The 22,774-nt window shown below is 43.3% G+C and overlaps 1 protein-coding gene across 1 annotated transcript; it reads left to right on the top strand.

The window, feature by feature from the left end:
- Positions 1-219: 219 nt before the first annotated feature.
- On the top strand, positions 220-21,855 carry PLS3 (plastin 3). Its single transcript, XM_032702067.1, is given in 18 exon segments — positions 220-289; positions 7,681-7,844; positions 10,214-10,343; positions 10,782-10,914; positions 12,200-12,268; positions 12,942-13,120; positions 14,142-14,284; positions 15,475-15,520; positions 15,523-15,569; positions 16,095-16,140; positions 16,143-16,289; positions 16,937-17,015; positions 17,652-17,763; positions 17,883-17,979; positions 17,982-18,009; positions 18,900-19,023; positions 19,593-19,717; positions 20,540-21,855. Coding segments are annotated over 18 exon segments (1,869 nt in total). The 5' UTR covers positions 220-222; the 3' UTR covers positions 20,673-21,855.
- Positions 21,856-22,774: the final 919 nt, after the last annotated feature.

Raw genomic sequence — 22,774 nt, forward strand, 5'->3', positions numbered from 1 at the left:
TTAACAAGGCTAATGGGATTTTTGACTTGTTAAGGAGTGTATTTCCCACCTCTGAGTTTCACACATCTGTTTTCTTAGTGGAAAGATAAATGTGGTTTCGAGAACTATAGTGACATTGGTACAGGTTGTTGCTGTGCTGCTGTTTGAAACTGCATGTTACTGAATGAAGGCTGTTTTCACACACTGTTCTTTTTCTCTTTAGGTACTCCCTAAGTTAATGAGATGGCCAACACCATGCAAATCTCCAAAGATGAGCTGGAGGAACTCAAGGAGGCTTTTGCCAAAGTTGGTAAGTCACAGCGAGGAGGGCACCTTGCTCCTGACTGCTGTACATTTGAGGTGGATTTTTCCCACCCCTGTGAGCAGCAGTGGCAGCAGGATGTGGGCATTCTGCTGCTCTCATGATCATCTCAGTGCCAAGGAGTCCCTTGGCAGCCTTGTTGCTTCTGGCTTGTCACTTCTAGCCAAGGAGCACAAAAGCTGGGCCACAGGCAGTCTGACTGTCAGTGAGCACTGGCAGACAGCCTTGTGCTGTTGCTCTGGGGTGGGCTTTGTTGCTTCCTGATGGCAGAAAAAATATCCAAACAGTCATTGCATTGCTTTGGCCCAGACAGCATTTCAGGGCTTGCACAGTGCTTGGTTCTGGTGATGCTGGTTTTGGCAGATTGGCTGAGCCTTGCAGGTGGTAAATGTAGGTGCTACGTTTTGGGTTCGTGCAGGTGCATTTGAGGTATTTGTAGAAAAAAGCCAGTTCTTGTCTGTTTACCTGGCCAGCATGGAGCAACTTGTGGTGATCATAAATGCTTTGTGGCTGAGTACACCTGCATTGCCATCTGGTGGCTCCATCTCTGCTCTGGTGCTCACCTCCTTCACCCCTCTGTGCTCCAGGGGCCGCACAGCCCCAGCTGCTCCCCCTGCCTCAGAGCTTTCCCCCTGCACTGGCATCGCAGAATCCTCTGACAGGCTGCTTCGGGAAGCTGAAACAGGCAAAAAACCTGACATCATGGAAAAAAATCGTTTTCTGTTGGTTTATTTTCCTGATATGGCTTACTGGAAGATCAGAGAGATGGTAGGGAGGGGTGGGATGGGAGCTGGAGCACAGCCATGGGGACTGAGGTCAGCGTGTGCAGCTGGGGAACCACACCCGGGACTGGCACTGGCCGGGAGCGAGTTGATCAAGTGGTCAGAGCCAGTGTTTTGTTTTCCTGACTGGACATGGGCATCTCTTGAGCACTGGTTATAAATACAAAATCACAGTTGCCTCTTATTTGTATCAGGTGTTACCACCCTCTAGAGCATGGTGGCTGTGAAAACTCTCACTTGCTCAAAATTTGCAATCTGCAGAGAGAAATGTGAATTTCAAAGGCAACTGATTCTCATGGAGCAGTATTCCCTGTTGGAACTTGAAACAAGTTGAATTTCAGGGAGTTCCCTCTCTGTCTTGCTCTTCCTGAGATTTTCCCAGCAGGTGGAATTGAGCTACCACAGAGCAAAACAAGTGACCATAGTGTTTCTCTCTGCCTAATGTGTCTCTGAGTGCAGATCTCAATAAGGCTGGGAGGTAGGCAGCGTGTTCTGTCCTTGGATACATTTAAAATTATTAACCTCTCTGGAATGTGGTGGCTTTTTGTCATTAGTGTGGGGGAAATTATTGAGATTAGGTTGGCTGGCTGCCTTTGCACTGGAAACATGGAGAAACCCAATTCAAATGCTGGTTTGTTTTAGCAAACCAGCTCACCCTGCTCAGGTGGTGCATCCCTGTTTAGTTTTAAATTATAAAGGCAGTGTCAAAATTTGGATATTAATGAGAAATGTGATAATTAACCTGGACATACCCACAAGTGAGATGGGATCTACTAGTTCTTTTCATCTGCCTTCTGTTTTGTGTGCTTTAGGCATGGTACAGCTCACAAACACGTGGGACATACCTGTCAGGAGTGTCTTTAATGCTCTCACTCCCTTTATTCTTGCCTAAAGGAGCCATATTTGCTCTGGAATATAGAACTGGTTGCTATGACTTTCACTGTGAACTTCTAATGCCATCTCTAGTGAATGTGAACAAAAGTTTGACTAAGACTGCTGTGTAAAACAAAGTCTGTTTTACATCTCCCAGCTACCTGGAAAACTTGGAATGCAGCTGAGAAGCATGGTTATAACAAAAGTCAGCTGGTTGACTTCTAGGATGTTGTAAAGGAGAGTGGGGAGGAGGAACGTTTCACAGGGTGATTTCTCCTCACCAAGATGTGCCCTGCTCTGATACAGGGTTTCCTGGGGAAATTGCTGCTCTGGATGTGTAGGTTGATGGGACTTGAAAGGTGTGTGTTTGACCAGCTTTTCTGTGTGCAGCTGGACTGGATTGGGGCATCTGGTGGTGCTGGAAGGCAGTGAGGTGTGTTACTGTGTACTCTATCACAGCTTGCCTTCCATGCCACTTGAAGGTATTCCCTCTCTCCCATGCAGCTGGTGTTCTGTTCTCTGACAGCCAGCAACAAGTATGAGTCCCATAGACACCTAGTGGTTACTAGAACAGTCCACAGGCGAGAAACCACTGTTCAAGTCAGCTACAGTGCAGACAAGCAGCTTCCAGCATCCTACAGCCCGGGATTTGTATTGGAAGTGATCCAAGGGGTAAACAGCAATGAGGAAAAAAAAGCATTGTAATGTCTGAGAACAGTAATTAAGTGGGTCATTGGAACTGTCTAGGCTTTGAGTGACCCACAGCTTAGTGGGAGAAGCACAGGTCGCTCCAGATCTCAGCAGAGCTCTGAATTTGTTCTGCAGAACTGGGGTGTGTGGGTGGGTGGGGGTGTGTGTGTGTGTGTGTGTGTGTGTGTGTGTGTGTGTGTGTGTGTGTGTACTTGGCCAAACAGTGGCATTTCAGAGGGGAGGCAGGGCAGAACAAAATCTGCAAACTTGTTCTATTTATTTGTCTTCCTTCTCCCTGCTTCTAAGATAAGCAGATAAGCATCTTTTGTGGAAACGCGAAGTACTCAAAAATCATAACCCGGCCGAACACTTTGTTCGGCGCTGCAAGGTGGTGAAACAATGCTCCGAAATGTTCGCTTGAGGCAAATAGGGATCTGTGATCCTGCTAGTGTGTCCTGCTGAGCATTTATCCTTAAAAGGAAACTGTGTGGGTTACTTTCCCCTCTTGCATCCTGTTATTTAAGCTATTTTAAGTACTTGTCCTCGGGAGGAAGCTGAGCCAGAGCTTGAAGCAGCTTTTGGGATTCATTGCGGCTTTGCTGCGCCACCTGTGTCTGGGCAGAGGCTGCTGTCGTGCGCCGCTGCCGTGACCTTTCCCAGGTTTAGCACGCTGGCCGTGCATGCATCTTTCAGTAGAAATAGGAAACTTCAGATGTGCTGTAGTTTCCTTTCCATCGGGCAGGCTATAATGAATCCAGGCTGTAGCTTGTCTGTTAAAACAATTTCGCTTTCTTCCATTAGTAATTCTGGGCCAGCCGCCGGAGGATTTCATTTGGGATAGCTTTTATTTTGACAGCCTCTTCAGCTGTTGAATAGCGCCTTGGATTTTGTTAGAGAGGGATTTTAGACCACCTTCTGTCTGAAGTCTGGGCCTGTTGCAGGACATCCAGCAAGGCGCCATATGGTGGGCCTGCAGTGATGCTGGAAATAATTTTGGAACTTGCTGGTATTGCTGAGGTGAATATTTTTTTTCCTTTTTAAAATTTTTTTAAATTCTGCTTTTTTGTACATTTGATTGTGATTGCAGAAGGGGAACAGAGACAGCAGGAATGGAAACAGCTGCCCTGTGGGATAGGGGTTTCAGGCCTATTTGTCACATCAGGCTTTTTGACATGTTAAGAACGGATCCATTTTCCACCACATAATCCATCACTAGTTAAGATTACTTGACTCTGCTACTAAGCCAAAACTGCAGGCTAGCACATCTACCAGGCTTTAACTCTCAAGTCTGCCCTTCTGTGGCCAAGAAGCTAAAACTTGAAATGAGAGCATCTTTACTGCAAAACCGGTACCTTGGTGTGGGGTCTTACAGTTCAACCAACAGACCTGACTTGCTTGTAAATCCCACTCCCAAGTGTCCAGGACATAAATGCCCTTTTAATCTATAAAGTAAATCAGTGATTCATTTTTTTCCAAGGATACAATGGAAGAGTAACTCTTACAGGTGGGTGTTTTGGATATTGTTAAGATGGAAGAACTTAAGTCCTGAGTCCTGAGAACCAAAGGTTTTGAGTGATTCAAGTGTCCTGCACACTTGCATGCTGTTTGTCTGAGCCCAGTGCAGGTGTTGAGAGCCACTGATGTGCAGTTCCTTCTGATGGGCACCATCTTTCCTGGTGCCATGCTCCTGACTTGCAGGAGCTCACATGTGAGTATGCATTTCGGGTGGCTCTTCGTGTGGCAGAGCTGCTATTTTTTTTATTTTTTTTTTTCTTCAGTGAGCAGAGGTGAATCTTCTTTGAACTAGGCACACCTAGAGGACTGTGAAGATGGTTGCAGGGGTGAACGAAACCCTCAAAATGGGCAGATGTTGACCCAGACTGGAGTAAATTCCTGATATCTGCCCTGCAGCCAGGTTTGATGCTTTCAGGCTGAAACTGAGGTCTGCTGAGCAAGTGTGGATGGACCAGATAGCCTGGGCTAACCCCTCAGTTGCATTTCAATCAGTGTTTTTAAGTTATAATTTCCTTTCTTCAGGCAAACCAATACAAATGCCAGGCTGGGGATTAGCTCCTATAACTACATTGTACTCTTAAAATGGAGATTAGGAAATCCCTTCTTGACTGATTTTCCTCACTGGCTGTGAGGTAGGGAAAAGATGCATATTGCAGAGTAAGATTCAGTAATAAAAGTACTGTAATAGAAGAAGCTGTGATTTATCTAGAGGGGAAATAGTTTGCTCATGACATCGGAGGCTGGACTGTTAATAAAGCTTGCCTTTGTAAGCTTATATTGTTTTGGAATAAAATTCTGAAATTGAGGGCCAGACAGCAGCCTGTCAGTATCATTAATCATTGCCCCAAATGACTTTATTTCACCAGCATTATTGTAAACACTGACATTTCATAAAGTACTTTAATGTATTTATTAATCCCCGGGATTGATGCTCTTCTTTAGTTTGAGATGTAGGAGGGGAGTACAGGTTTGCTCTGGTTGCTTTGGATGTTTGCCACTAAGCATCTGAATTTCACTTTCTTGCTAACTGATAAAAACAATTTTAAAATCTCATATTCCCCTATGGATCTGGAAAATGTGCAAGGTTGGAGTGCTGGTGTAGACATGCTGCTTGGTGGAACATTGCTGTGAAACAAAACCTAAAACCCACACTGACACCTCACTAGAAGTAAATTGACCTTTACAATTTGGTAAAAACAAAAACAAACCACAAAACTGGACTTTAGAGCTATCCTGATTGTTTTCTTTTACTCTTGAAAGTATCTCCATTTAAGCATAAATACTGACCTTGACTGTGGTGTGAGATTTCTTCTTGAACAAAGCCAAATGCTGAGGCTGGTGCAGCTCTTCTGTCTTGCAACCTGCAGGGTGGGAGGATGTTTGGGCAACAGAAGCTGTTGCTTGAGTGGAATTTAATTCCGTGGCCTTAAGGAGAGCCTGCTGATGGATCCCTCTGGGTCTATGGGGCTGATGGGATTCATCCCATGGTGCTCAAAAAGCTGTCTAATGTAATCATGAGACCTCTCTCAATGGTTTTTCAATGGTCTTGGGAATCTGGAGAGGTCTCAGTTGACTGGAAGCTGGCAAGCATTGTCCCAATTTTCAAGAAGGATGACCCTGGTACCTACAGGCCTGTCAGACTCACTTCACTGCCTCATAAAATTATGGAGAAGACTCCTCTGGGGTCTACTGAAAAACACCTGAACAACATTGCAGTCATTGCTCACAGCCAGCATGCTTCCACGAGCAGCTGAGGTCATTTGATTTGTTTTGCCTAGGGAAGAGGATGCCAAGGGGTGATCAGGTACTGGAACAGGTTTCCCAGGGAAGTGATCATGGCATCAAGACTGCCATAGTTCAAGTGTTTGAACAACCCTCTCAGGCACATGGTGGGATTCTTGGGGTTGTCCTGTGCAGAGCCAGAGCTGGACTCAATGATCCTTATGGGTCCTCCAACTGAGGATATTCTATGATTCTGTGAAATAGCATGAAAACCCTCTTGTGTGGGATATGGGCAGAAAGGTGGCTGGGTGCAGCCAAGCAGGGCAGGATGCCTTGCAGCACAGTGGTTTTGGCAGTTGGTGGTGGTGAGCTGCACTCAGCAGTGCACCATCACAGCCCCAGGAGCTCTGGAGGTGGGGGTGAGAAGGTAACACAGCTGCTTAAATGGAGAAAAAGCTATCATTTAGCCTTAAAGGGCTTGGCTGGTATCTTCAATACAGGCACTGTGTTGACTTTGCAGAGCCTGTGGTTCAATGCTGGTTGTAGGAGACTGCCAGCTTCATGTCCTCAGCCCATCCAGGTATTCCCCAGCAGCAGTAATCCAGTTATCCAGGGTTAATATCTCCCCACAGCCCCAGGCCTGGGGAGGAGATAGCAGCTGGGGCACTAAATCAGCTTCCCTGGGCTATCTGTAGCACCTGCCTACAGCCATGTTTTTAACATTGCTAGTCAGCCAGTAACAGCTCAACTTGTTCTGAATTCCTGTCTCTCCAAAGATGGGGCCGGAGGGTCATGCTTATGTCTTCAGATGTGAACCTGGGCTGTCCAACAGCTTCAAATGCTGTACCTGATTGTGGATCTGACTCCTGAAGCCTCAGTACCAGCTGTACTGGGAGCCACACTGTCTGCTCATCCTGGTTAGCCTGAGGAAGGAGGCACCCAACTGCTGCCTGTCCATAGTGGCAGGAAAATCTCACTTGCCTGAAGAAAGGCTGGGGCTGCTGTGTGTTATTGGTAGATGTGATGATGTCCCCAAAGGGGTTGGGATCTGTTAATGTGAAAAGCTCCAGTTTCACGATAGATTTTTGTTTTCTTCCTCAACCTAGTAGGTGACAATGTCTCACAAAGCATGGGATGCTGTGGCTTGGTGATTGACTGTAAAAGCAAACGTCTTTGCAGACCGTTCTTGGGCAGCAATAAAATATCTGGTTGCAATTTGCTGTCAGTGTTAAATGGAGAACATCATCATCAACATGATAAAAATGCAAATGTAGAGCTGACTTAGTGTTTTCTGTTCAGAAAATAAGTGCTGTGTTTCATTACCATCTATTTTTAACATGCAAAGGCAGGGGCAGTTAGATGCAGAAAGAGATGTTCTGGAGATTGTTTATGAAAATGAGGATGTTCTGCGATGAAACTTTTACACCAGACTTGGTCACACGTGCCAGGAGTCATTCTGGTCAACCCTGCTTTGAAGCTGCTGTTCCCCAGAGCCAGAGAGATCTCACGGCTTGTGCTGGGACCCCCTGATGATGAACCGTGTGGGTTTACTGCGTGCCTTTGGTTCCTGGTGTATTTGTGGTGGTGTCCATTGAATAGTGTGTTCCTGGGTATTTGTGGTGTGGGTATCATGCTACGTGTCTATGCCCTGCGTGGATCTTGCTTTCCCAGTGCACAGGTTGCTCTCCATTAAGCCCTTGGACATGGGGGCTTTGTTTCTGCCCCATCTTGTGGGGTCAGTCCCGTCAGGTCACTGGCACATTTCTAAAACCTTCTCCTGCCTCTTCTCTTCCTCAGACCTCAACAGCAACGGGTTCATCTGTGACTATGAGTTGCATGAACTCTTCAAGGAGGCCAACCTGCCTCTGCCTGGATACAAAGTGAGAGAGATCATCCAGAAGCTCATGATTGACGGTGACAAGAATAAAGATGGCAAGATTAGTTTTGAAGAATTTGTCTATGTAAGTGGTATTCCTGAATTTCCAGCAGCCGGGGGAACCTGTTTTAGGCAAAGCTAAAGAAGACAGTAGAAGAGGCTGAACCTGACTTCTCAGACACTTATCCTAATCCTAGTTTTCTTTTGACAAACTGATCAATTTTGAGGGTTATCCATGTTAAAATCAGTTCTTTGTGCAGATCTCTGCACATGACCAGTTTTTTGTACTATCGCTTCCAGCCTTCAGATGTGGACAGAGGGGAAACATGTTATCTTTTAAACAAAAACAAACAAACAAAAAGAATCCACATGGTTTTCCTATAAGAAAGCTTCACTGGATGCTAAAAGGCTGTTTCCACATGAGGTGACAACTGGAAAAAAGACTTCCAATTCTCCAAGCTTGTAGTATTGACTGGAAACTTCAGTTTTTCCAGGCACACAGATGAATGCTGTTTTTCCCAGTGTATCAGTATAATTTCCTTTATTTGATGGAACTACAAGTATTTGCTAAAGACTTGAGAGGGCATTTCAAGACATTTTTGGGGATTAGTCCTAGATGCTGATCCAGGAGAACTCAAATTTGTTGATTCAAAGGAGAAGAATGGAAGTAAGGAGACAGAAAAAGTTGGTGGATGGGCATATCCTTCAGTCTTTTGTCACAGAAATAGATCAGAATTTTTTAGTTTATTTTTTAAAAAGTACAACAATTCTGAGATGCTGTTTCAATGTACATCTTTCAACTTTTTCATACTCTGATGGCTGAAAGCTGAAAAAAAATAAAAGTATGTGCAGTACATTGAGGGAGCTGTTTTCATGTCTATTAGTTTTCTTGATATTTCTTAATTTATCTTCACCTTCTGTTCCTTAATTGTTTTCAGACCCTCTGAACTTTTGAGTTCGGAGTCAACTAGTAAGTTGGAGTTTGTTTGCAGTTTGTGAACACTTGCATGCTGGGTGCATGTTTCAACTGTTGGTTTGAGCTGGTCCATAATTCTAACTTTGCACTGGGAAGGAAGAAATAAATCTCTTCTGTCACATTTGAATGGTACCAATGATCGAATAAACACAAAATGTCTTATGGGCAACTTAAGGTGTACATTAGCAGCAATGTTAGTTGTGGGATTTTTACAAAATGAACTGCTGCTGTTTTCTAACTCTGAGCATTTTTGCTGGAGTTTATGTTGCAAAGGATGACATGAGCTGACTCGAGGTTGGGGCCAAGTGACTTAGTGGTACCTCAGCATTAAAGCACCTGTTTCCAAGAAGATATGAAATGCCAGTAATTAACCCAGGAAATTTTAAAATAAATAAATCTGAATTAAAATTCTTGTGGTTAAAGCCAACAAACAGAAATCTCCCAGATCTTGGGCTCTTGAATCTTTGATCAGCTTTACCTGATCAACTTCTGTGTGCCATCAGCAGATGGTGTAACTGCGCTATATCATCATCTTGACTTGCCACCTTCCCTATGTTTAAGGGTCAGGGAAGGTAAGGAATGACAGCCACCAGACTGGCCCTGTGGTGGCACCTACAACCTGGTGTCCCCTCCTCTCTTTTTAATAGAAACACTTTGTTGTTCTTCTTTACAGTGCTGTTTCATTGCCTTTTTCTGGGCAGTGTTTAGAGAATGTTTATACATTTCATTTGTGTTTTCCACATAGTTGAAACTAATTGAGTTCAGTTTTGAGGGAGTTAAAATAGGCTTTCCAGCTATTGAATGTGTTTTTTACTAATAATTGCTCAGTTCTGTAGGACCTTGGGGCTTCTAATAGTAACAGACAACCTGCACAAATGGCATGTGTAATCCTTCTGTGCTATAACATCTGAGGGTGTTTTGTCAGTTAGCCCAAACCTGTTGTTGAGGAAGAAGGGGGAATCCTTACTTGGAGCACTCATTGTTACACATCATTGCAGTTGACTATTACATGCTTAAAGAGAATTGTTTCTTGGGTTTGGGAAAGTATTTTGTGTGAACTAAAGTCACAGTCCCACGAGTGTCTGGCTTTTGCAGAAAGGTTAAAATTGCACCACAGCTTTCTCGAGTTTGGTCCTGCGGGAACTGCTGCATGCGTACCTTCTGTCAGACTGCAAAGGTTTCACATTTTATTTTTACAGTCTCTTGAAATCTACTTGTAAAGGTACTTCATGCAAAGTACTTCATGCCTAATGCTTCTGTTTCAATAGGCACTGGCAATATGTGTTTGAGAGAGTGGGATGACTTTCTGTCCACTATCCATGTTAAATTTAATACCACTACACCCTTGTGGGGCCCTTCACATTTGCTGATTTTACTGTGAAGTTTGCTTTAAAGATGAGGTGAAATAGCTTCTTCTGTGGTCTTTTTGTTTTAGGAAGAGGAGCTTTTCTCATCTAACAGAGTGCTTTAAATTGTAGATTTTCCAAGAGGTGAAAAGCAGCGACATCGCTAAAACGTTCAGAAAAGCAATTAACAGGAAGGAAGGAATCTGTGCTATCGGGGGCACCTCGGAGCTCTCCAGCGAGGGGACACAACACTCCTACTCAGGTACTGCTCTTCCTGCTCTCTCTTGGGTGAGTGGAGGCCCCATGCCAAAACCAGTCCATTTCTGCTGCTGTGTCTCATGCTCTGCTCTTATTCTCTGAGAGCTGAACGATCTTGCATCAAGGTGAGAGCAGGATAGAATTTATATACTGCAAATTTAGCAGTATATAAATTAAATATGTGCTTGTTTTGTTAACTGTGCTGGCTGATGAAGTCCTTGTTTCACACTTGAGTAAAATAGAGTTGAGTAACATGGAAGTAACAGGAATATTCTGGTAATTGGAAGTGAGAGTCATCTTTCTTTAAACTTTTTGTGTGACTAATAAAATAGTGTGGTAATGATAGTGGGGCTTTTTCCCTGGGCTATTGTATGCTGATTTTTTTTGGAAAATCTTTACTGTGTTATGAAAAGCTTGTTAAATTTATGATTGGTTATCTTAGAGGAAGAGAAATACGCCTTTGTAAACTGGATAAACAAAGCCTTGGAAAGTGATCCTGACTGTAGGCACGTTATTCCAATGAACCCAAATACAGATGACCTGTTCAAAGCTGTAGGAGATGGGATTGTGCTATGGTAAGTCATGATGGCTCCTGAATTAAAAAAAAAAAAGTAAAAAAAATTGAAAATCACCAAAACAACTTTCCAGAACCGTAACTGGGGAATTTTCATCCTGCTCTAGGCTGATTTTTTGACTAGTGTGTGTGCATAACACTTTGCACATATAAAAAGAGGCTCAGTCTCTTTCATTGCTATTGTGTGATGCTCCAGCTTTGGTGCCAACTTCACAAGCTGGTATTTTCTTCTGGTGTTTTTGTTTGGGCTTGAGTCTGAGTTTGCTGAAGGGGGAGAAGGGGCTTTGTGGAAGCAGAAGTCGTCCTGTTACAAACTCAGCTTGGTGCTGTGTAGCTTGGGGGAGGGCATGTGTGATAAATAGCTCATTCCCTTGGATGTTTAGACAGACAGTATCTTCTGTGGGAATGTTACTGACCTTATGAATTAACCCAAAAATGGATTTCCTGGGAATCCTTATGTTGGTTTTAAGGTGACTGATTTTGTTGCGTGCTGAAAACAGAAGGCATCCAGGTCTGCTAAATACCAGCCACCTTCTATGTATGGTGTTTTTGCTGATTATGTTGGTTAGATGCACTTTTTCTTTGGTAAGTGTATTAATATATTGGAGAGGTGGATCAGCCTGGAATTTCAGTAACTCTGTATCAATACACAAAATAATTTTAAGTGAGCTACTCATTGCCTTTAATTTCTTTTTTCCTTTAGCTTGTGATATATATTTTTATTTTATTTATTTCCCAAGTTTCAAGTAGTTCAGGTCTTCAGGCAAAGGCTGAACTGAGTAAGAAATAGTTCATAATATAAAGTAAAAGCTTTCCATATTTTCTGTTGATTAAAAATTCATTGTGCTCACATGCTCCCTGCTGAGCATCCCAAGTGTTTGTGGTTTTTGGGGGCAGGTTTTTCTGCCAGCAGTAGTACACCTTTACAATGGGAGGAAGCATGTTGTCTTACTAGAATGTGCAGTGAATGTCAGCAGAGCAGTGAGTCTTCACTAGTTCAGTGACTGCACTGTGAATAATTCATGTGCTCTTTTTGCTCCAGCAGCTGAGATCAGTAGTGGCCAGGAATATGTTTAAGGTTTCAGGCTTAGCTATTAGTTACAAATACATTCTCGATAATGTCAATATTAACTTCTGATTTACACAACCCTGATTTTATGAAAAGAAATACACAAAACCAAACAGGCAAAAGGAAACATACTGTTGTGTCTTGTCACAGTGTGTTGAGTTTTGTTCAGGTTAAATACTAAAAGTTGTTTAAGTGTAATTGTTTTTCCTCCTAACAGCAAAATGATCAATCTTTCTGTTCCGGATACGATTGATGAAAGAGCAATTAACAAGAAGAAACTCACACCATCATAATCCGGTATGATGTATTTCTGTATTTTTTGCTGAAATTCATATCCAGGTAGACTTAATGAATGCAGCATGGTGGCTCAAGGCATTGCTGTGGAACGCTGGAAGGGAGCAAGTTTTATAGCTTATGTTTAATTATTAAATGCAGTTTTGTACTGTGCATAATCCACAGTTCTGTGGGCACATTCAAAAGACAAAATGCTTAGTGACAAAATGGATAATGTGGCTGAAATGCTGTGCACACCTGATATTGCTGTGGTGATTATATACAGCACTGTCTTTTTGAAGCAATATGGTTATTGGTGTTGGGTGTCTGTGAATTCTTTCATAGTAGGACAGGTTCTTTCTGGGAAGATACCTCTGTGTGTGTGTGTGTGCAGGGATATAAATTAGCACTTCTCTAGCCTTATTCTTGTTGATGCCACTAGATGCAACTAACTCAGAGGCTGAAACTAGATACCAGAGGCTGAAATTAAACCCTGGTGCCTAGTTCAGTTCTTATTGATTCAGCCTGCTGCCACCACAGCTCCCTTTAAACTTCAGCCGGAGAGTGGCTGGGAGCGTTTCCTCTGAACTGCTGATTTTGGAACAAGAACAGGGGGGAAATCTCCACTCTGCTGGTGCTGGATGAAAGGAAAATCAGCATCTCCTTGGACTGTGTCTCACTGGGCTGTACTGTTTGCAGGAGAACCTGAACTTGGCCTTGAATTCTGCATCCGCCATCGGCTGTCATGTTGTCAATATTGGTGCAGAGGACTTGAGGGAAGGGAAACCCCACCTGGTCCTTGGACTTCTCTGGCAGATCATTAAGATTGGCTTGTTCGCTGACATTGAACTCAGCAGAAATGAAGGTAAATTAAACTTTTAAGTGATTTCTTCCAAAGCATGAACACCACGTTGCTAGGGCTGTCAGCTCCAGCCCTGTGGTTGCCTCTTCCCCCCCCCTCTTCTCTGCTGGAAGGGGGTTCATCAGAGCATGTGCCAAGCTGACTGCTCTCCAGTCTGTTGTGGCTGTGAGCAGGTTCATGCAAGTGGGTTGTGCCATCCTGGCAATGTGTGTCAGCCTTGGAGAACTGGCTGGACACCAGTCTGTAAGTCAAGATGCAGCTTGGCTTGAGCCTTGTGGTGAATGAGCACATTGCTTGGTGATGCCCCAGGCTGCTTCAGCCATGGGTATCTAATGGAGTTGGGAGGCAGCAAAAGAGAGGGCTTCAGCTCTTCAGTAATGATTTGGTTTTCCTAAAATTGTCCTTGCTACCATCAGTGGTGCAGCTGAGCTGTAACTTTGTTCTTGTCGGTGGGAAAGTGGTGCTTTTTCCCTGTGCTCACTTGGTCCTGCTGACAGACCTCAAAATTTAAAGTTTTCAAATCATTCAAAGAGCTTTGGTATTCCTGCATGTGCTATCAGTGCACCCAGATGGAGGGAGGGGCTTCAGTGTCTTTTATTTAAACTTCCCCATCGTAAACTGGTGCCATTGTTTGGCTTAGATTGAAAATTCATGATGAGGGAAGCACCGGGTGCTTATCTTGGCTTTTCTGGCTTTTTTTAACAGTGCTTATGAAACTACTTGGAAGCATTTTTCGTTGAGATAGAAGTACATTTACATTTAGCTTACTGTCATCAACTTAAAAGACTGCACATAAAATCCAGAGGATTTTATTATACAAGAAAATGGAAAATACTTTTTACACGCAGTTTTCTAGATCATTCATGCTCCTCTCTGTGTAACAACCATCTCAGGAAAACTCCACTAGTATCCAGAACATTTGGATGTAATCAGTAGTTGGTATTGTATCCCTCTGAAATACTGCTGCAGCTCTAATTCTGGCACGCAGGTTTGACTCTTACCCTCACAAGCATTTTTCTTCCAGCACTGGCTGCCTTACTTCGTGATGGTGAGAATCTGGAGGATCTTATGAAACTATCTCCAGAAGAGCTGCTCCTAAGATGGGCCAACTACCACCTGGAAAACGCAGGCTGGCACAAAATCAATAATTTCAGCTCAGACATCAAGGTACCAAGAGTTCTCCTGACCTGCACATGCCTGGGAAAAGACTGGGAGCCAGACAGGGCTGTTTTATGCATGTGTAAATGAGGCCCTTCATCCTCAGACAGGACCTTTCTTACCCTAGTACACCGGGTGGTCTTAACAGGGGGGTTATGGATGGTATATTTAAGGTACCACAGTGCTGTTCTCTCTTGCCATGAGGATGAGCCCAGTGTTGAACTGTCTGTTTTCTGTTTCCTTCAGTGGTGGGGTTCTGCTACAAAGCTCTTGCATTTTTTAATCAAATACAAGACTGGTATTACTCATATTTTTTCTTGTAGTTATTTTTCAGATGTGAGGGGGTGACTCTCAGCACTAGTGAGAAAGGGAGGGTGGTGACTCCTGGTCAGTGTGGGGTTTTTGGACACTGATTTCAGCAGGTTTTGGGTGCTTCTTCATGTGGCTAGCAATTTTGAGGAGCAGAAAGGGGACTGGAGAAAAAAAAAAGATAATTGATGTGCATGGGGAGCATGTGCACACATATGGTCACTCTTATTTCCAGCTTCAAAATTACTTCCGGTTTTGCTGATAGCTGTTGACATCTCTGGCTGCCAGGATATGCTGAGGTCTTCCTTATTGCTGTAGACTAAAAGGAAATGTAGTTGATAAATAAGTACTGTAGCTATTTGCTCCTCCTGATTTCTGACCATCCCTGCCCTCTCTCCCTTAAGCTATCTTAGCTAATGGGCAGGAGAAAAACATTCAGACATTTTTTATAATCAACTTTTTGCCTGGAATTCGTTTTCACTGAGCTATTTTCATTGTTGCTGCAGTAGTAGGAATGGGTGCCTTGTTTAGGGACTAGGGCTGCCTTGGTGCATGTGAGGGCGATGACTGTGAGCAGCATGGGGTCATTGTCTCCTCCAGCTGTTGGAGAGGTGGCTGTGGCACCAGAGTTTGCACAGAGGCAGTTTTCAAACAGTCAAACCTGTAATTTTCATCTTATATATTTCTAACTTTTTCTCTTTCTGTTTCCTTTTCTGCTGCCCTGGATTTCTACCATTGTGCTCTCTTTAAGCTTACAGATTTTGGCAATTCAGTAAAGGTATATAAGCCAATATGCACAGTGACTTGCTAAAGATGAGCCTGAAATGAATTGTTATGGTGTATTCAGTGCTGTGCAGAAGACCCTGAATTTTCTTTTTCATCCATTTCAGGATTCTAGAGCTTATTTCCACCTCCTCAACCAAATAGCACCTAAAGGCAGAAGGAAGGAGAGCCCCAGATCGATATTAACATGTCAGGTTTCAATGTAAGTATTCAGGCTGTCCTGGCCTCATGCTGTAATCGTGAACTCCCTGTACCCTATCATTGCCCCATGACATCTAGGTAACCTGGTATCTTAATTTCTAGAGCGTGTACAGTGTCAGTGGCCATGTGCACACCTCGGGTGTGTGTTTTCAATGAGTGGTTGTTGCTGGCCTGATCAGTACCTGCCAATAACAGAGATGACTGAGAAATCATTTGTGGGTTTGCTCCATTTGGAAGCATGCTGACTTCTGCTTTTGAACCACCAAGTTCTAAAAGCATAAAAGTTGGAAAGCATATAAGCTTGAAAGCACCATGTAGGAAAAAAAACCCAAGGCAAACCTGGATGATTACATGCAGAGCAGCGGGGGGTTACCATGCGTGCTTCGTCCCTTCGTTCGATTAGCGACTGATGCCTAACGAAGGCACGTGGAGCTGTGACATTGCTCCAGGTAGTGGTCAGGAGCTTCCCATCTGCTTTGTAGCCTGATCTCTTCCGTGACAATCTTGTCCATTGCATCCCTGGCAGGAAAAGGATGACTTGCGGAGAGCAGAGTACATGCTTCAGCAGGCGGATCGCTCGGCTGCCGGCAGTTCGTCACACCGGCTGATGTGGTCAGTGGCAACCCCAAACTGAACCTGGCCTTCGTTGCCAACCTGTTCAACAAGTACCCAGCACTTACCAAACCTGAAAACCAGGACATCGACTGGACCCTACTGGAAGGTGATGGCCGTATCAGTCACAAAATTAGCAGGAGGGAAATATCTAAAGTAAACAGTTGTGTCACAGGAGGCTGTGCCCCACAGAGGTATCTCCATTGAATGTAACACCTATGATTTGAGGTTATTGGTGCTGCAGTGGTTGTTTACCTCGTTTGGGGCAGATGAGAAGGGTACTTGACAGCCTGTTCAGCTACTCTGAACCTGTAGGCACAATGCCAGCAGTCCATCACTCCCTGTGCCAGGGAAGTCAGTTTTTGGCATTTCCTGTGATGGGCAAGAGCACCTCAGTAATGCAGTGAGGTGCTCATGGGAGCACTATTTGTTGGCACAACCAGGATTAGGACTTTGACTGCTTGGCTCCCGGACAGCAGTTAGCTAACAACCCATGTGAAAGACCTTCCTGATACTTTGTCTGGAGAAAGTGCAAAAGACATGCTCTTCTGAGGCCTGGAGAAATCAAACTGCGTCAAAGACTAGATGTCAGGGCCACCCTCTTCCTTTGAAAAAATTATCATAGAAAATGTACTCTTTTTCTGCTTAAAAACCTATTGATGAGCTATGCTGCTCAAAGCTCCCTGCCTTGCAGGTGTAAATCCCTTGCACAAGTTGAACTTGCGGAATTTGCATGAACCTGTTTCTCTCGTCTAGGAGAGACGCGTGAGGAACGGACCTTCCGTAACTGGATGAACTCCCTTGGTGTGAACCCCCATGTAAATCACCTCTATGGGTAAGCATAGGCTCTTGAGAGAGGCCAAGTAGGTCAGACTAAAGATGTGCCCACACCAGCATCCTATTGCCACAGTGCTGAGCAGAGACCTTAAGAGGAAGGGAGTGGGAGATGCTCACTGCAATGTGCAGCTGGGGATTTCTTAGCTGGCACTCGGCTTTAAGGCTGAAAACAGGGTGTTTATTTTCCCTTACCTGTAAAATCGTTACCCTGAGATCCCAATACATTTGGATCTGCTTAAGTGACTACACTAGAGCAACTGAAACTAGATGCCCCGTCACCTAATTTTAGGTCATAACCAAGACATCATAGTTAGGAGACAAGGTATTCTGGGTCTCTATAGTCAGTGAAAGAGGTGGCTACCTTTGGATTTTATGTAACAAAATTTTTCCCTGGATGTGTTGCTGATTACCATGCTAAAACCTGCTCTAGCTCAGCAGCTGGCTGATGTTAAGCATGGAGCATTTCTCCTGCCCTGAAAACTGCAAAATGTTTCGATTGGTTTTTTTTTTTTTTTTCTTTTTATGGTTGTTGAAATTGCAACAACCTATGAAGAGTAGTAGTTATTCATGATTGACAAAATCAGAGTGCGCTTGAATCTTGAACATTAGACTTAATAAATGTTTTCCACTTTAGTGATCTCCAAGATGCACTGGTAATACTACAATTATATGAAAAAATCAAAGTTCCTGTTGACTGGAATAAGGTTAACAAGCCTCCATACCTAAACTTGGAGCAACATGAAAAGGTAAGCGTGTCAAAAGACCTCAAAAGAAGCATGGACCTAATAATTCCTGTTTGAGTTTTTCCAGTCAAGTGAGTGTTTTTAAATGTTTTTCTATGTCAATTTTTGTTCTGTGTAGCTAGAAACTGCAACTATGCTGTAGACTGGGAAAGCATCCAGCTAAGTTCTCCCTGGTTGGCATTGGAGGACAGGATCTGAACGATTGAAACCCAACACTGACACTGCCTTGGTCTGGCAGTTAATGAGAAGGTAAGACCCCTCTCAAATATGTCAACTTGTGAATGGAATACAGAATTTGGGAAGTTTTTTGCTGTGAGAGCACTACAACACTGAAACAGGTCACCCAGAATGATTGTAAAACCTCTGTCCTTTGAGGAAGTTCGAGACACAGCTGGACAGAATTGTGGCTGAACCTGATCCTGCTGCACATGAGAGGCTGGAGCAGAGACCTCTGGGCAGCCCACTGGTGGATCTGTGATCATCCTGCCAACCAGGATCACCTCTCTCTCTTGCCTGCTCAGGTCTGGTCCACATGAAGAAACCCTGAACAGGAACATTACACAACTTTTATGTCTAATTTTTAATTGGAAATTGAGAGGAAATCATTCTAGGGCTGCTTATAACCCTCTTTTGCATTGGATTAGGAGAGGAGGGAGAGACTTAGTAACAGATAAAGTTGATCTTCCTTTTTCTTACCTATTTTTGAAGAATTCGAGATGATGCAAATATATATCTGCAAAAAGCTTCATAGTAGCTCCTTATTGACATCAGAGATCAGAATGCCAACTCGCTAGTTAATCACACCTTTTAGGTAATGTGTTACCTCTGGAGCAAATGTTTAGTGGAGAAACGGTTTAACAAGAGTTCTGAGCCCAGGCAATTTTGTGAGCTTGTATTAAAGATCATGAAAAACTAGGAAGACCAAGTGCTTTAACAAAACTCACACTGCAGGTAAGATAGGTGGTTCTTCCTTTTGCTAAAGGAGTTGGGGAAAAAAAAAAGCAAACAAAAAACCCAGAGCTGAAACTATGTAAAGACTTCCCAAGCTGCCATGAGCTCATGGTGCATCCTGGCTGCACGATCAAGTGGGAATTTGCTCTGGCTCTGTGCCTAATCTTGTTCTCTCTGCTGGATCTCAGGTACACGCTGAATGTCCTCGAGGACCTGGGTGATGGCCAGAAAGCCAACGACGACATTATAGTCAGCTGGGTAAACCAGACCCTGAAAGAAGCTGGCAAGTCCACCTCCATCCAGAACTTCAAGGTGCAGGTTCCCCTCTTGCATCAAAAGGAGAGAAGTGCCCAAAAGCATTTCCTTGTCTAGAAGGAGCAGCAGGGGCATCTTAGAAAGGAGTTTAAACAGGACAGGATTCAATCTGTGCTGGGAATAGAGTGGCTTCAAGCTACCAGATAGTAGACTATTCCCCACAGTAGAGAACAGTGGCAGAGGAGGGGAGGGTGGTTGGGGTCTGGAGCACAAGGTGGGTACTGAGACACTGGCAAACAGGAATTGGAGCTGGTGAGCGCTCAGAGGTGAGCACTGTCCCTTGGACTGTGGTCAGCAGGGCAGATCTGCTGCCTCCACATCAGTTACTACTTTTTTTCAGAGCCCTTGCAGCAAATTGGAGTAATAATATTATATTACTGCTAAAGGAGAAGCAGCAGTTTGGTTTTCCCTGTGGTCCAAATGGGAATAATCACTAACATTGCTGCTTTGAAAAGGCTCGTTTAAAGCCTGTCTTGTTGCACATTCCAGAGCAGCTGGATTGAGGTGAGAAATATGCTTTAAGGATTAGACATTCATCTTTACTTCTCTGTCCCTGTGTTCTCTAGGACAAGACTATCAGCACAAGCTTGGCTGTTGTGGATTTAATTGATGCTATTCAGCCTGGTTGTATCAACTATGACCTTGTAAAGACTGGTCATCTATCGGAAGATGACAAACAAAATAATGCTAAGTAAGTCTGATATCTCAAAAGCTGGTTTTCGTTGAAAGAGTGCCCCTTCTATGTGCTGGCCTCAAGCTGTAGGTGTTCTTACCACAGTTTATTGCCGTGGTTTTCAGTCTGTTTTAACACTGTACCCTTTAGACAGGCAGCACTTATTGAAACCCACTTGCTGTCCTTGCCTGTGACGCTGGAGGGAGCAGTTGGCTGAATTCTGGCTTGTTGGGAGAAAGGCAGAACAGCTCAGGCAGTTCTTAGCAATGATACTCTGTTTCTCACATGCTTTTTCAACCATATGAAGAGCTGGTGGCTCATTGTTTTGAAGCTGAACCATTGTATGTCTCCTGTCTTGTTGAATCATTGTAGGTTGTCAAGTTTAAAGTATGCCTATTAAAATATGCCTTTGAAATGTGTGTTCTGTGGCTGTTCCGCAGTGGCAGAACAGCAGTAAAGTTTCTGGCAGATAATAGTCTCACTTGGTTATTCATAAGGAGCAAACAGAAGGGGAAATGTAAATGTTACACGATTAATCCTTCATTGTACATGCTATTATTCCTAATAGGTATTAATTAAGATTAATTTTTTTAACTGTTGGTAAAGGGGACTTGACATTCAAAGGTCAATTTGCACATTAAAAACACTTGACTACGGACAAGGAAAACAGCAAAAGATCAGAAAAATTGTAAAACAAAAGGATGTGGTGTGATTGAACTGTTCCACGTCTTGAATCTTAATAAATAATGGGTGAAATTGTGTTGGATATGGCAGGAGCTGACTTGTCATTTATTGCTAGCAGTCTTGATGTTGACCCACTCATCTTTCCATGGTGAATAGGTATGCTGTGTCCATGGCAAGAAGAATTGGTGCCAGAGTTTATGCTCTTCCAGAAGATCTTGTGGAGGTGAAACCGAAGATGGTCATGACCGTGTTTGCCTGCTTGATGGGCAGAGGAATGAAGCGAGTATAAAAGAGTTGAAAAGAAAAAAAAACAAAATGCAACAAAAACCCAACCTGCCACCCTGGGTGCATGAGTAGCAGATCGGCTGTGACCACGTTGAAATGCTGTTGGCCTGGAACTGTTGAGGTTCAAAGGACTTTGTTTTGCTTCGCAAGACAAACTCTTTATCAAAATTCTCAGGGAGAGGAGTTTTAACCAACAGACATGCTCTTTTCCCAAAGGAAAGTTTAACTTATCAAGAGCTCACAGAAATGCATTCATAGCAGACCTGAATCTTGCAATACTGCTCTGGAGCTGCTTTCACTCCATTATTTCTCAGTTACTTGATGCGTGGTTTTTTTACCCTGGAGGGCTTATAAGGTGGTTGGTATGAGTTGTAATGGAAACAAATCTAATTTCTATCTGCAGTCCACTTTAATTTCTGTCATACAGTCCAAGCATATTCTAGGTTTGACCACATCCTTAACTTTGCACATAAAACTACAGTACAATTTGGGACCTGCAGGTCAGCTCACAATGCTAAATGAGAAATGTGTAATTAGAAGATGATCTTCCTCTGGTATTCTTTGTACATGGTGCTTTTTTGTACATCTAACTATTTTGATTACTTTACAAATAAAGCATGGCAGTTTTTTCTCTTGCTGCTTATAAAAAAATTAAGATTTTTTTGTTTTGATTTGTTTTTTTCTTTTGTTTAAGGTTATACTATATATGATAATACCACCATCCTTGGACCTCTTGTGGTAACATATGATATCATGTTGCTGATGGCACGGTTACACCTGAGAATGGAAGTGAATGCATTTTTGTATGCATCTTGGTTCAGTCCTGTGCACCTAGAAAATAATTTTTACAAAAATCTGCATGAAATCTATAACTTTTTTATTTAAAATGCTGTTGGATATAAAACCATACTACATTGTGGGGAGGTTTTGTGCAGGGAAGAGGCAAATGGTATAAACAGCAGGGTTCAATAAAGTGAGCAGCAAATGTGCTGGAACATAAAACTATTTTTACAGATAAATGGAAGCGTTTTCGCCAAAGAAGGAAGATGCTGTATCCATAGGATTTAATATTATCTTGCTTTGGCAAGCTGTTTGCTATATTTTGAGATCATATTGCTATTCCAAGCTATTCAAAGTGATGTAATATGGTGGCAAACCATTAGTTGAAATAAAAACATTTAAATACATGCCTCTCTCCTTATTTACACTGACCCAGCATGGCAGCCTGTCTTCACCTGCAGCTGGTGCTTCTGGGCTTCCATGTCACACACCAACTTTCCCACTTTTAATGGCCAGATACAAGTCTGCTATTAGGTGCTGGTTCTTCAAAGCATGTTGAGAGGTTGGTGCTGCCATTAAAAGCAAAGGAAGAACACGTTTGTTCCTCAGTATCATAATGCTTCATGGACTTTAGAGATGAAAGTTTGTAAGACAACTAATTGAGTGAAAGGGATTTAACTTTTCTATGTATAGGAGATGAAAAAAGGGCAGGTGAGAGGAAAGAATTTGGCAGGGAGCTGGGAATGTCAGCAAACTGCCACAGTGATTTACTGTATGAAGCCTCTTGCACAGCCATTTGGGAACTTTCCACTGGTACAATTTTTTCCTAAGAAAATATGTTAACAACGCTTCCACAGGAAATTGCATGTTTTCGCTGAAGATGGACTGATATACAGTAAGTAGAGTCACATCCCTCCTGCTGAAACAGTAGGTGATTTATAGCACTGTGGGGGGGTATGGTGTAGTCAAGGGCAAAATTCTTGGACTTTGGAAGTGGCCACGTGCATCTCTCCTGTCTCGCCTCTTTGGCTCCTGGTACCAGGTTACAGGGGGAGAAATGGAAACTCTTGACAATTAGAGAATAGGAGAGCATCTTCTCCTTGTGCTGGATGTATTTAAGAAATGGGCTCACTCAAAGAGTGAAGGTCAGAGTGAAGGTCCACTGCAGAGCAGGCAGGACAAACCCCGGTGTTTTTGCACCAGTAAAGCCTCTGCCAAACAAGATTTCAAATAGTTTGTGTTGTCAATCACACCTAAAATTTCCAACAGAAACCAGAGATACAGGGGTTTTTTTCTTCCTGAAAGTATTTTTGCTTTTTGATATTA

The sequence above is a fragment of the Chiroxiphia lanceolata genome, chromosome 14 (genome assembly GCF_009829145.1).
Source record: "Chiroxiphia lanceolata isolate bChiLan1 chromosome 14, bChiLan1.pri, whole genome shotgun sequence".
Lineage (NCBI taxonomy): Eukaryota > Metazoa > Chordata > Aves > Passeriformes > Pipridae > Chiroxiphia > Chiroxiphia lanceolata.